At 41.6% G+C, this 15300-nt stretch overlaps 2 protein-coding genes across 4 annotated transcripts in view; one reads left to right on the top strand and one right to left on the bottom strand.

Annotated features, from left to right (window-relative positions):
* si:ch211-285f17.1 (sickle tail protein) overlaps positions 1-15300 on the bottom strand; it is an 815052-nt gene that overhangs the window by 26213 nt on the left and 773539 nt on the right. The gene's annotated exons all lie outside the window — the stretch shown is intronic.
* The window catches only part of LOC137348453 (rho GTPase-activating protein 21-like), a 298000-nt gene that overhangs the window by 276664 nt on the left and 6036 nt on the right, over positions 1-15300 (top strand). For all 3 annotated transcript variants that reach the window (XM_068013769.1, XM_068013763.1, XM_068013773.1), the window contains 2 exons: positions 1511-1616; positions 4066-4097. In XM_068013769.1, coding sequence (XP_067869870.1) covers positions 1511-1616; positions 4066-4097 — 138 coding nt within the window. The remainder of the gene's footprint in view (positions 1-1510; positions 1617-4065; positions 4098-15300) is intronic.

Raw genomic sequence — 15300 nt, 5'->3', positions numbered from 1 at the left:
TAAATTTAATTAAACCACATGCAAAATAACTCACCGTGACCCGACTGCCATGCCGATATTCCGGTCAATGGCCGGAACTCCCACGCCGTCAAATCTCCATTCGGTGACACTGGTGGGGAGGGGGGAGGAGTGAAATTATCAGGGTGGGATGGGTGGCTGGGAAGCGGAGAAAACTGTTTCCATTGGCTGAGGGGATGGTGGGAAGGGGTTGAAGGACACAGGTGACTAAGTTCGGGGGGGTGGGGGGCAGGTTCGGCTTGTGAGTCAAGTTTACTTTGGTGTGAAAGTCCCAAAAATAAAGTATGTGGTCATTGTGGGGGGGGGTGGTGTGGGTAGGTAGAGGGCTTCAGCTTTTATTGAATTTTTTACAATCACCTGTGAAAGCAATGTGTCTTTAAACATTTAAATTCGGCTGAAGGGCTTGAAGCCCTTTAAAAATGGCGCCTGCGCGGGGCAGCAGACACCATTGCTGGAAATGGAGCAGCCACCTCCTCTATGTCAGCGGGGGCAGCGTTCCACTCCCTCCATTTAAATGAGCCTCTGCGCGAAATATCGCTGGGGCTCAGCAGCGCATAAGTTGCACATACGCCACGCCTTCTTTCAAGCTTACTGCGGAGAACGGCGGCGACCTTACACAATTCAGCCCAAAACCTTCAGAGTCTGGCAGAATGATCAACTGTCTTGAATGCCTCATTGCCTAAAATTTTAGCTTTATTTGATATCTAAATTTGGATTAGAAAGCCTCTACTAATGCCATTGCTCCGAGGGATTGAGTTTGTAAGCTACTGATTAATGTATAGTATAGCCGCAATCCATCTCCCACTGCCATCTACTGGCTGAAAAATCAATTTATAAGAAATTTTAATTAAAATGTGTATTTTACTTTGCTTTTACAAGTAATTGCTTAAAATGGTGTTGAAGTACATAATATAAATTACATCTTTATATTTTCTTAGACTGTTATTTTTGCACCATCATCAAAACTAGACATAGATGTTATGCTACTAATTGGCCAAGTGTTCCTGGTTATTTGAAATCATGCATTTTGCTAATGTCCTATAGGTTTTTTTATAGCATAATAGGGAAGGAGTCCTTCTGTTTGTCAAAAGAAAATTGTATCCTTGCAAAATTCAATGCTAAGCTCATCAAAGACACTGAATTGATGTATGAAAATAAGTCGTCATATAGGACACAGTGAGGAAAAGTCACGTGTGTTTTGGATGATAAATGCTCCAGAGAGAAAGTATGACCCCCACCCAGCTACCAGTTTCATTACTTATTCATAGCAGAGTAAGCATTCACTCAAAGAACAGCTTTTAAAGACAAGCAGTCTACCTTTTTCAGACCTTGATTCAGGCATTTCATGACGAAGATGTGCGAGTAAATGACAATCTTGCCATACTGACAAATGTAGAAGTTTAGTGTTCATTTGGACTTGGGTTACTGGTGTGTTTTTTTCTTCCAGTAAAAGGAAAACAACTTTCTGATCTTCTTACTCTTGTGAATGTAGACACCAGTCCAGGAAGAAAGCACAGTTGATACACAGCCAGTGCCAAACATAGATCATTTGCTAACCAACATTGGGAGAACAGGAACTACTCCGGGAGATGTTTCAGGTAACTGCCTGAACAAGACACTGCAGAGTCCGGTAACAAACAGTGTCATTGTTGCTGACCAGCTTCCTACAGAAGTAGACAGTTCAAGATTGAAATGCTTGTATTTGCCCATTCAAAATTGCAAATACTTGTAGTGGGGGAAAAATTGCTGCATTTTGTGAAACAACTATCACCTCAAATTATTTACTTAGAAGTGTTCAGAGCTATATTGTTTCTTGGTTATCCATGAATACAGTTGTTTTTAAAAGGCAAATCGTTTATAGAGTACTGTAACAATGATTTTTTTATATATATAGTGTGCTATGCACATTTTAAGTTATTTTTAAGTTACAAGTAACCATAGGACTGAAATGTTTTCTCAGGAACCTCAATTTTCATTATGTATATGGTATACTTTATTGGTCATTATCGCAATGTTTTCTGATAAATGAGCTTTTCATTTAAAGTCTGAGGAAAAGTACAAAGCTATGACTTCATGATTGGATGCTTGTTTGTTCTTTTGTCTGATCTCATTTGTGGGACTGTGATGTGTGAATGTGTTAGTTGTACAGTATCACTTTTTTTGTCATGCACTGTAGCTGCATTTGTTATCTAGTTAAATCTGCACTGAGTTATTTAATTTCCTTTCTCCAGCCTGTTACAACTTAACTGAATCAAATGACCTGTTTTATTTTGGACTAAATTTCACTGGGTTTGTAACAATTGAAAACAAAACATATAAATCTGAGGCACTTTAAAATCATGTTGCATTAATTTAATTCTGAAACGTGCAGTGTAGTTTGAGCAAGAGAATGAGAAAAGAGATACTGATTCTTTAAAGCAGGTTATCTAATGCATAACTAAATGCACTTAAAATGTTTGGTTCAAGTAATGTGATCCCAGCCGAGTTTTAATTATCAGAAGAATGTTAGAGAATTTATTTATATCAAAATGTGTAAGTTTTGTGACCGTATTCTATAAATTATTAAAATTGCACAATAATTTGTACTTCAGTGTGGTAATTTTGTGTTTATGCTGTGCCATTTCTTTTTTTTAATCTTCCGGCCTTACTCTCAATATCATTAACCTAGGCCTGGTTTGGAGGATGTTTCTGTCCATTAGTGTGAGCTTGTCATCCTACCCACTGTCAAACTAACCCAGCATGTTCTTTTCCCAAACTTGTCAACTTTGTCACATAGCTCCTGTCTGAGTGTTAAAGAGTTTTTTCCAGCATTTACACATACTGATCTTGAAACAGGCGAAGTTGGAGGAGTCTATCACACTGTGATGTCACTGATGGATTCTGTGATGTCACTGATGGACAGCTGGAACTGTAGGAAGAAGGAGGATTGTTGCCCTCATTGTAGCTGCCTAGTCTGCAGAAACCCCCGTTTCTTGTAAATGGAAAATTATCGTCTGTGATGTAAATTTGCTGTTACGATTATTTTAAAAAGGCCAATACTACTTTCTTAAAGTCTTTCTGCTGTTTCTTATCATTTCTGAAGCAGACCCTGAGGAGAAATAGCATGGTATGGTCTATTAGTTTTTATAGTCATGTAGCATAAACCATGTTTCAAAAGGGGTGTGGCTGGGGGCTCAGCTCTTGGTCTGTCTTACAGACTTGCAAAGTGAATTGCAGGAATAGTTTTAACCTACTAATAGTTTTAAAATATTGAAATATACATTTAAAAAATTGGAATTTTGCTAGCCCCTTTCTGCCCCCTCTCATAATTTTATAGCCTAAGCTGTTGTCCCATAGTAAATCTCTTTTTGCAGCTTTCATTCTACATTTCATCGTGCCCCTCTTGTCAAATTTGAAAGTCAGGTGCTCCAAAATGGATTATAAATATAACTCAATTGAATTTATCTGGAATAGTTTCATTATAACCAAAATAAATGGTAGATTTTTGTGTTTGAGTCCTGTGCATTCTTTTTTCACTCTACAATTGTTTGCCTTACTTTCTTGTGGAGTAAGTAATCCTCGTAAAGTGTCTTTCAAAGTGGCATTTTACAGTTGTAGACCCCTTAAACTGATTTGTATGTATTTGTATAGCAAATGGTGTATTTAGTGGGTAAGAGTGCCTTAGTATTAATAATGCATGTAACGAGCACAACTTTTTTAATAAAATGAAAGAATGAGTTCTGCAAATGGATACAAGAATAAATTGTTTTAATATGTACTAATGTTTAATTAGTATTTATTTGTGTTCTTTTTTAAAGAGAACAGGGTCCCTTTGCCATCCCTCTCATTGAGCTGGTTTAACCCACAATTTCACAGCATACTTTCATGGTGGTGGCTGTCTGTGCTGCTTTTCATCTCAGTGAGCTATAATTCTCCACTCTGTGCCCTTTTTTCTATTGCAGTCATTCAATTTTCTATGAATTATAATTTTGCTTCATGATTACGGTGAATATTTGTGTTTTAAATTATGTGTAAAATAAATGTAATGCTATTTTTCTTGTCTCATAGATTCAGCCACTAGTGACTCAGCAAAATCTAAGGTGAGAACTTTAACTACTAATAAAATAAAAGGCCTTGCTAAATGGCAGTTATAAAAGCACAGAAATGTATAAGAGGGGTGTGTGGCTACAATGTTTTAATTTCGCAACTTGGGTCGCCCTCCTAAATAACTATTGAAGCTGTGATGACATCTTATAGCTTAGCTTCACTAAAAAATAGAAAATTATTTTACAGCTATTATGTAGCATTAATTGGTTTTAAGGAACAATGTTTGTTCAAAACATCTTTTTGCGTTATGGAGAAGATCCTATAGAACCATTCAACAAAGAACAGTAATGTTCTCGAGTGTTTAGGCCAATGTTTATCTCTCAACCAACACCACTAATTCAGATTATCCGGTCACTTATCTAGTTGTTTGTGGGACCTTGCAGTGTGTAAATTTGCTCCAGCATTTCCCTATATTACAACAGTGACTACACTTGGGAAAAAAAATACTCCATTGGCTGTAAAGCATTTTGGGATATTCTGAAATCATGGAAGGTGGTATATGAATGGAACCTTTTTCTTATATTTAAACCAGTTGAGCATTCAACAATATCACGGTAGTGCATTTTTTCATTGAGGTACCTGTTAAATTTCACATCCTTGTGCCTAAAAAATTACATTAGCAGTTGATGCTTTTGACACTGAATTCAAATATGTAATTTAAGATTTTTTTTTTAAGAACCATTGGTATTTAGGTTAGTTTCCTTGTTCTTAGTTTTTATCATTACCCTTGTCTGCTTGGCCCAGTGCCTGATTTTGAGTTCAATCCACTGTCCCAGTGACTAGCCATTAGGGAGTGCCAGAAACTGTCCAAGCAGGATTCCCTCTGATTTTCCTTCATGCCTGAAGATGGTCTGGATTGAGAACTGTATGTTCCCAAGTAGGCCATTTAGCTGCACAAGCCTGTTCTGCCATTCAGCTAGATCATAACTCCATTACACTGTGGTACAGGGAGCCACTCAAGTGGGGGGAGAAAAGAGAAATGTAGTCGTAATCAGGGATAGTATAGTTAGGGGCATAGACACTGTTCTCTGTGGCCAGGATCAAGAGTCCTGAAGGCTGTGTTTCCTACCTGGTGCCAGGGTTCAGGATATCTCATCTGGGCTGCAGAGGAACTTGGAGTGGAAGGGGAAAGATCCACTTGTCGTCCACGTAGATACCAATAATTATAGGCAGAACGAGGATAGAGGTTCTGCTGAGGGAATATGAGCAGCTAGGGGCTAAATTAAAAAGCAGAACCAAAAAGGTAATAATCTCCGGATTACTACCTGAGCCACAAGCTAATTGGCATAGTGTCAATAAGATTAAAGAGATAAATGCGTGTCTCAAAAATTGTTGTGGGAGAAATGGGTTTGAATTCATGGGACATTGGCACCAGTACTGGGGAAGGAGGGAGCTGTTCTGATGGGACAGGCTCCACCTGAATCATGCTGGGACCAGAGTCCTGGCAAATCGCATAGCTAGGGCTGTAGATAGGGCTTTAAACTAAATAGTAGGAGGGAGGGTTCTGTTGCATGGAAAATTAGGAAGTCAAAGTTAAAGGAGAAGGTAGGAGTGCAGGTTAGTGATGAGGCTGATTGTTACCAGAAAATAAAAGGTAGGGACAGAACGTGTAAACATCACATTGCACCAAGGAATCGTACAAGAGTAGGGAAATTTGATAACAGAACAAACTTAAAGGCTTTGTATCTGAATGCACAAAGCATTCGGAATAAAATTAATGAGTTAACAGCGCAAATAGAGACAAATGGGTATGATTTAGTGGCAATTACTGCGACGTGGTTGCAGGCAAACCGGGTTTGGGAATTGAATATCCAAGGGTACTCAGTATTTTGGAAGGATAGGCAGGAAGGAAAAGGAGGTGGTGTAGCTTTGTTAATAAAGGAAGAGATCAGTGCTGCAGTGAGAAATGATATATGCAGTGGAGATCAAGCCGTAGAATCAGTCTGGGTAGAAATAAGAAGTAGCAAGGGAAATAAGTCCCTGGTGGGAGTAATCTATAGGTCCCCAAACAGTAGTTCTGCAGTGGGGCACAGTATAGACCAGGAAATACTGGGGGCTTGTAAGAATGGTACAGCAATAATCATGGGTGATTTTAATATGCATTTCGACTGGATTAATCAAATTGGCAAGGGTAGCCTCGAGGCTACATTGAATGTATTAGAGATTGTTTTTTGGAGCAATATGTTGTGGAACCAACCAGGGAGCAGGCTATTCTAGATTTGGTATTGTGCAATGAGGTGGGATTAATTAATGATTTCATAGTTAAGGATCCTATAGCATGCTAAAATTTCAAATTCAGCTTGAGGGCGAGGAACTGGAGTCCCACATTAGCGTTCTGGAGTTAAACAAAAGTAATTACATAGGCATGAGGACTGGTGCAGATTTGGCCCTAGTGGACTGGGCAGGAAGACTAAAAGGTAGGACAGTTGATGAGCAGTGGCAGATGTTTAAGGAGATATTCAATTCCTCCCAACTAAAATATATTCCAGAGAGGAAGAAAGATTCTAAGGGTGGAAAAAACATCCATGGCTAAACAAGGAAGTTAAGGATAACATAAAGACAAAAACGAAGGCGTACCATATTGCAAAGGGCAGTGACAGGCTGGAAGATTGGGAAACTTTTAAAGATCATCAAAGTGTTACTAAAAAAAGTAATAAAAAAAGCAAAGGTAAATTATGAAAGAAAACTAGCGCAAAATATAAAAACGGATAGCAAAAGCTTCTATAAGTATATAAAAGGAAAGAGTAGCTAAAGTGAATGTTGCTTCCTTGGAGGATGAGACTGGGCAGTTAATAGAGGGGAACACAGAAATGGTGGAGACACTACATCAGTATTTTGCCTCAGTTCAGGGTGGAGGACGCTAGTACCATTCCAGTAGTAACAGGTAATGCAGAGGTTATAGAAAGGGAGGAACTTGGAACAATCATCATCACTAGGGAAAAAGTACTGAACAAACTATTGGGATTGAAGGCAGACAAGTCCCCAGGGTCTGATGGCCTACATCCTGGGGTCTTAAAGGAAGTAGCAGCGGAGATGGTGGATCCATTGGTTATGATATTGCAAAATTCCCTGGATGCGGGCAAGGTTCCAGTGGATTGGAAAAATGCTAATATAATGCCCTTATTCAAAAAGGGAGGGAGGCAGAAAGTAGGAAACTATAGACCAGTTAGTTTAACATATATTGTTGGAAAATTGTTAGAATCCATTTATTAAGGAAGTAATAACAGGACATTTAGAAAGTCAAAACGCAATCCATCAGAGTCAGCATGGTTTTATGAAGGGGAAATCGTGTTTGTTTAATTTGCTAGAGTTCTTCGAAAATGTAATATGTAAAGTGGATAATGGGGACCCTGTAGATGTAGTATATCTGGACTTCCAGAAGGCATTTGATAAGGTGCTGCACAAAAGGTTAATACACAAGGTAAGATCACGTGGGGTTAGAGGAAATTTATTAGCTTGGATAGAGGATTGGCTAACCAACAGAAAAGAGAGTCGGGATAAATGGGTCCTTTTCTGGTTGGCAAGACGTAACTAGTGGGGTGCCACAGGGTTCGGTCCTCGGGGTCCCAACTATTTACAATCTATATAAATGACTTGAATGTAGGGATAGAAGGTACAATAGCCAAATTTGCAGATGACACTAAAATAGGTGGGATAGTAAGTTGCAATAAAGAAATACAAAATTTACAAATGGATAGGTTAGGTGAATGGGCCAAGATTTGGCAGTTTGAGTTTAACGTGAATAAGTGTGAGGTTATCCATTTTGGTCAGATGAATAGAAAGGCAAATTATTATCTAAATGGAGTGAAACTTCAGAGTGCTTTGGTACAGAGGGATCTGGGTGTCCTTGTGCATGAATTGCAGAAAGCGAGTATGCAGGTGCAGTAGGTAATAAGGAAGGCAAATGGAATTTTGGCATTTATTGCTAAAGGAATAGAGTATAAAAGTAGGTAAGTGTTGCTGCAACTGTACAAGGCATTAGCGAGACTGCATCTGGAGTATTGCGTACAGTTTTGGTCCCCTTACTTGAGGGATGTAGTTCCATTGGAGGCAGTTCAGAGGACGTTCAGTAGATTGATTCCAGAGATGAGGGGTTTGTCTTATGAAGAGAGATTGAGCAGTTTAGGCCTTTACTCTCTAGAGTTTAGAAGAATGAGAGGAGATCTAATTGAGGTATATAAATGATTAAGGGGATTGACAAAGTAGACGTAGAGAGGACGTTTCGTCTGGTGGGGCACGAGTGGTCATAGTTTTAGGATAAGAGGTAGCAGATTTAAAACAGAGATGAGGAGAAATTACTTCTCTCAAAGGGTCGTGAGTCTTTGGAATTCACTGCCCCAGAGTGTGGTGGATGCCGGGACATTGAGTAAATTTAAGGAGATAGATAGATTTTTAAACAGTAAAAGGTTGAAGGGTTATGGAGAACGGGCAGGAAAGTGGAGTTGAGGCCGAGATGAGATCAGCCATGATCGTATTGAATGGCGGAGCAGGCTCAAGGGGCTGAATTGCCTACTACTGCTCCTAGTTCTTATGTTAAACTACCCTTGTTCCATATTCCTTCATACCCTTACCCAGTAAAGATTTGTCGATCTCAGCCTTGAAAATTTCAATTGACCCAGCATCCGCACTGTTTGGGGCAGCGAGTTGGAGATTTCCACAACTCTTTACGTGAAAAAGTGCATCCTCATTTCACTCCTAAATGGCCTAACACTGATTTTTAAGAATGCGCCCCCTTCTTCTGGAATCCTCCACCAGAGGAAATAGTTTTTCTATATCTATCTAATTGCATCCTTTTATCGTTTTAAACACCTCAATTATTATCCCTCAGCCATCGAAACTGAAAGGACTACAAGCCGAAGCATATGCAACCTGTCCCCATAACTTAACCCTTCAAGCGTATATATCTAATTTTTCTCATGCCCTCTCTAAGTTCAGTCCTGTCCATGAGACCCAACTACTGCTCCTTCGACTCTATTCCCAGCCAGCTGCTTACCAGTCATCTTTCTGTGTCAGCTGTGGCTCAGTTGGGAACAAGTCCACCTCTAAGTCAAAAGAGACTTGAGCACAAAAATCTAGGTTGCTTCCCCAGTGCAGTACTGAGGGAGTGCTGTACTGTAGGAGGTGCCGTCTTTCAGAGTAGACATTAAACCAAGGTCGCCTCTGGTCTCAGGCGGACGTAAAAGATCCCATGGCACTAGTTCGAAGAAGAGGAATTCTCCCTGGTATTCTGGCCAATATTTATTCCTCAGTCAACATCACTAAAAAAAATCAGATTATCTGGTCATTGTCGCATTGCTGTTTGTAGAAGCTAGTTACGTGGAAATTGGCTGCCATGTTTCCAGTGACGACACTTCAAAAGTACTTAATTGGCTGTAAAGCACTTTGGGATGTTCTGAGGTCGTGAAAAGCACTGTATAAATGCAAGTCATATTTTTTTTCTTTCCTGGCCCCCATGTTTGCTGATACTATTAACAGCTCCCTTTCTGCAATTACTAACCACCTCGCTTACAAATCTTCCTTTATCCCTGTCCTTTTTTTTTTATTCGTTCATGGGACTTGGACATCGTTGGCAAGGCAAGCAATTGTTACCCATCCCTAATTGCTTTGGAGGAGATGGTGGTGAGCTGTCTTCTTGAACTGCTGCAGGCCATGTGGTGTAGGTACACGTGCAGTGCTGTTGGGTCGGGAATTCCAGGATTTTGACCCAGTGGCTGTGAAGGAACGGCAATATACTTCCAAGTCAGGATCGTGTGTGACTTGGAGGGGAACTTATAGGTGTTGGTGTTCCCAGGTGACTGCTGCCTTTGTTCTTCTAGACAATAGAGGTTGCAGGTTTAGAAGGTGGTGCCCTCAACTAGTTCTGTTCATAGCCAGACAGTTTCCTGCAAAAGCTTCTCTTTCCCCTTCCTGCACCATTACCTCAAGTCTTCCAAGGATCCATCCTTTTCCTCCTCCTGTTTCTGATATACATGTTATCCTTGGCAGCAACATCTGAAAACACGTCGTCAGATTCCATATGTTCACTGATATTCAAATTCTACCTCACAACCATCTGTCTCGACCCTTCTGTTTGTCTCACTGCTGTCCTACATCCAGTATTTGATGAACAGAAGTTTCCACCAATTAAATACTGGTACTACTAAAACCATTGTCTTCGGTCCTCCCCACAAACTCCATTTCCCTCCCTGGCCACTGCCTGAGGTTGAACCAGACCCTGAGCTTCTGAGACTACATCCTCTCCATTACCTAGACCACCTACTTCCACCTCTGTAATATTGCTTGTGTCTGCCCCTGTTTTAGTTCATCTGCTGAATCCTTCATTCATGCCTTTGCTTCCAGACTTGACTATTCTAATGCCTTCCTGACCAGCCTCCTACCTTCCACCTCTGTAAACTTGAAGTCATCCAAAATGTTGCTGCCCATGTCCTAAATAACACCAAGACCTGTTCATTCACCACTTCGCATGCAGACCTAAAATGGCTCCCGGTCCAGCATGCCTCAATTTAAAAATTCTCATTCTTGTGTTTGAGGCCCTCCATGGCCTCAATCCCACCCCACCCTCCTAATGTCTTTATGTGCCTCAGAGTTCGATTTTTTCTGATAATGTTCCTGTGAAGCGCTTGGTACATTTTTACTACAATTAAGAGGTTATGTTGACATTTATTGGTATCTTGGGAATTTGTGCTGTACTCCCTCCAAGGCCCAATGTATCTTTGAGATGCCCAAAACTGAACGCAGTACTCCAGATGGGGTCTGACCAAGGCTTTATGCAATGAAGCATTACTTCCTCACTTTTGTATTCCAAGCATTTTGAGATCAAGGCCAGCATTCCATTAGCCTTTTTTTTGGTTAGTGTGGTGTGCCACCGCCCTGAAAAGTGCTGTCTAAGGAGCTTTGGTGAGTTGCTCAATATGTCCTGCCACCTTCAAAGATCTATGTACATGAACCCCCAGGTCCCTCTATCCCTCTACACTCTTTAGAACTGTGTCATTTAGTCTGTATTGCCTCTCCCTATCCCTTTTGCCAAAGTGCATCGCCTCACATTTCTCTGTATTAGATTCCATCTACCACTTGTTTGTCCATTCTGCTTGCCTATCTGCCCTGTTGCAGTCAATTTGTATTATCCTCACTGCCACACTTCCAAGTTTGGTATCATTGGCAAATTCTGAAATTTTACTCTGTATGTCACTGAACGGCTGCAGGGCATCCTGAAGGGGGAGGGTGATAAGGCAGAGGTCGTGGTACATGTTGGTACCAATGACATAGGTAGAAAGAGGGATGAGGTCTTGCATCAAGAATTCAGTGAGTTAGGCAGTAGACTAAAAAGCAGGACCTCTCTGGTTGTAATCTCTGGATTACTCCCAGTGCCACGTGCTAGCGAGTATAGAAATAGGAGAATAGCACAGATGAATGCGTGGCTTAAGAATTGGTGCATGAGGGAGGGTTTTAGATTCCTGGACCACTGGGACCGTTTATGGGGAAGGTGGGACCTGTACAAGCGGGACGGTCTACATCTGAACCAGAGGGGGACTAACATCCTTGCTGGCGGGTTTGCTAGTGCTGTTGGAAGGAGTTTAAACTAATTTGGCAGGGGGAGGGGACGCAGACTCCTAGCAGAATAGGGACACAGCTAAGCACAGGAAAGCAAACCAGTTAGAGGGAATACCGTGGAAGTAAGTTTCAAGGGAGGAATACCAGGATGGAAGGTCTCTACTTTAATGCCAGGAGTATTGCAGGTAAAACGGATGAGTTAAGGGCAATGATTGACACGTGGAATTGTGATATAGTAGCCATCACGGAGACATGGTTGAGGGAGGGGGCAGGATTGGCAGCTCTATATCCTGGAATATAGAATCTTCAGGCGAGACAGAGGAGGGGGCATTGCAATAATTAGTTAAGGAGTCAGTTACTGCAGTAAGGAGAGATGATATCTTGGGGCATCAAATGAAGCTTTATGGGTAGAGTTTAGGAATAAAAAAGGGACAGCCACATTGCTAGGTGTTTATTATAGACCCCCAGATAGTCAGCGAGAAATTGAGGAGCAAATATGTGCTCAATTTGCAGAGATGTGTAAAAATAATAGGGTAATTATATTAGGTGATTTCAACTTTCCCAACATTAATTGGGATAGTCATCGTGTTAAGGGCTTAGATGGAGTGGAGTTCTTAAAATGTGCACAGGAGAACTTTTTAAGCTCAATATGTAGAGGATCCAACAAGGGAGGGTGCAGTGCTGGACCTAATTCTGGGGAATGAAGCCGGACAGGTGGTTGACGTGTTGGTGGGGGAGCATTTTGGTGATAGTGACCATAACATGGTACAATTTAAGCTTGTTATGGAGAAAGAAATAGACAAGTTGCAAAAAAAGGTTTTGGATTGGGGGAGAGCGAATTTTAGTAAAATAAGGTAGGATCTGGCCAAAACAAAAACAAGAAATGCTGGATTCACTCAGCAGGTCTGGCAGCATCTGTGGAAAGAGAAGCAGAGTTAACGTTTCGGGTCAGTGACCCTTCTTCGGATCTGGCCAAGGTAGACTGGAAAGAATCTACAGAAGAGCAGTGGGGGGCATTTAAAAAGGAAATGGGGAGGGTACAGGTACAACATGTTCCCTCTAGGGTAATAGGTAGGAGCAACAAGCCCAGAGAACCATGGATGACCAGAAACATTCGGGGTATGATGAGAAGGAAAAGAGAGGCTTTTAGCAAATACAAGGAGAGCAAATCAATGGAAGCATTAGTGGAGTACAGAAAGTGTAGGATGGAGCTTAAGAAAGCAATTAGGAGAGCAAAGAGGGGATATGAGAAAGCTCTGGCTGGTAAAAGTAGGGAAAGTCCCAAGATGTTCTATAAGTATGTCAATGGGAAGAGGATAACCAGGGAAAGAGTAGGACCCATTAGGGACCAAGGGGGAAATTTGTGGGTGGAGCCATAGGACATTGGTAGGGTGTTGAATGAATAGTTCACATCTGTCTTCACCCAAGAGAATGAGGATGTAGATATGGAACTTAGAGAGAGAGACTGTGAGGTTCTTGAGCAAATTGTCATAGTGAGTGACAAGGTTTTGGAAGGCTTAAAAGTGGACAAATCTGCAGGATCTGGATCGGCGCAGGCTTGGAGGGCCGAAGGGTCTGTTCCTGTGCTGTAATTTTCTTTGTTCTCTTTGTTTGTCCGGACGGTTTGTGTCCCAGGATGCTGTGGGAGGCGAGGGTGGAGATTGCAGGGGCTCTGACCCTAATTTTTAATTCCTCTCTGGCCACGGGGGAGGTGCCAGAGGACTGGAGAACAGCTGATGTGGTCCCACTATTTAAGAAAGGTTGTAGAGATAAGACGGGGAACTACAGACCAGTGAGTCTCACATTAGTGGTAGGGAAACTATTGGAGAAAATTTTGAAGGAGAGAATCTATCACCACTTAGAGAGGCAAAATTTGATTAGGAATAGTCAGCATAGCTTTGTCAGAGGGAGGTCATGCCTAACAAATTTGATTGAATTTTTTGAGCATGTGACCAGGTGTGTAGATGAGGGTAGTGCAGTTGATGTAGTTTACATGGATTTCAGCAAAGCCTTTGACAAGGTCCCACATGGGAGACTTATCAAGAAAGCAAATGCACATGGGATACAAGGTAACTTGATAAGGTGGATTCAAAATTGGCTTAGCTGTAGGAGACACAGAGTGATGACAGACGGCTGTTTTAGTGACTGGAAGCCAGTGTCCAGTGGTGTACCACAGGGATCTGTGCTAGGTCCCTTATTGTTTGTCATTTATATAACCGACATAGATGACTATGTGGGGGTTAGGATCTGGAAGTTCGCAGATGACACAAAGATTGGCCAAGTGGTTAACAGTGAGGTGGAGTGTCTTAGGTTACAGGAAGATATAGACGGGATGGTCAAATGGGCAGAAAAGTGGCAGATGGAATTTAATGCTGAAAAGTGTGAGGTGATACACTTCAGAAGGAGTAATGTGACACGGAAGTATTCAATGAATGGCCTGACACTGGGAAGTTCCGAGGAACAAAGGGACCTTGGTGCGTTTGTCCATAGATCTCTGAAGGCAGAAAGGCAGGTTAATAGGGTGATGAAAAAGGCATATGGGACCCTTGCCTTTATCAGTCGAGGCATAGATTACAAAAGCAGGGAGGTCATGTTGGAGTTGTACAGAACTTTGGTAAGGCCACAGCTGGAGTACTGTGCAATTCTGGTCGCCACATTATAGGAAGGGTGTGATTGCATTGGAAGGGGTGCAGAGGCGATTCACCAGGATGTTGCCTGGGATGGAACATTTAAGCTATGAAGAGAGGTTGGATAGGCTTGGGTTGTTTTCGCTGGAGCAGAGAAGACTGAGGGGTGACCTGATTGAGGTGTACAAGATTATGAGGGGCATGGACAGGGTGGATAGGGAGCAGCTGTTCCCCTTAGTTGAAGGGTCAGTTACGAGGGGTCACGAGTTTAAGGTGAGGGGCGGGAGTTTTAAGGGGGACTTGAGGAAGAAGTTTTTTACCCAGAGGGTGGTGATAATCTGGAATGCCCTGCCTGGGAGGGTGGTAGATGCAGGTTGCCTCACATCCTTTAAAAAGTACCTGGATGAGCATTTGGCACGTCATAACATTCAAGGCTATGGGCCAAGTGCTGGCAAATGGGATTAGGTATACGGGTCAGGTGTTTTAAGGCATCGGTGCAGACTCAATGGGCCGAAGGGCCTCTTCTGCAATGTATTATTCTGTGATTCTGATTCTGTGATTCCCAGTATCGATATCATAGATATATATATATTGTATATCAGAAAGAAGCAGTGGTCCTAGCACTGACCCTTGAGCGACACCACTGTCTACCGTCCTCCAGTCTGAAAAACAGCCGTTTACCACAACTCGCTGTTTTCTGCCCTTAAGTCAATTTTTTTTATCCCACCTGACACTGACCCTCCTATTCTATGAGACTCAGTTTTGTTAATCAGCCTTTTATGTGGTACTTTGTCAAATGTTTTCTTAAAATTCATTTCGACAACATCCGTTGCTTTTCCTTCATTAACCTTTTCTGTTACTTCATCGAAAAAATCAATTAGATTAGTCAACCACGACCTGCCTTTTACAAATCCGTGCTGGAGCTCTCAATTAACTCAAACCTCTCCAAGTGCCTGTTGGTTTTATCCCACGATTATTGTTTCTAAAACCTTACCCACCACAGATGTTAAACTGACCA

Source organism: Heterodontus francisci, chromosome 2, assembly GCF_036365525.1.
Source record: "Heterodontus francisci isolate sHetFra1 chromosome 2, sHetFra1.hap1, whole genome shotgun sequence".
Classification (NCBI taxonomy): Eukaryota; Metazoa; Chordata; class Chondrichthyes; order Heterodontiformes; family Heterodontidae; genus Heterodontus; species Heterodontus francisci.
Note: the sequence above shows the minus strand (reverse complement) of the source record. Positions and strands in the feature narration are given on the sequence as shown.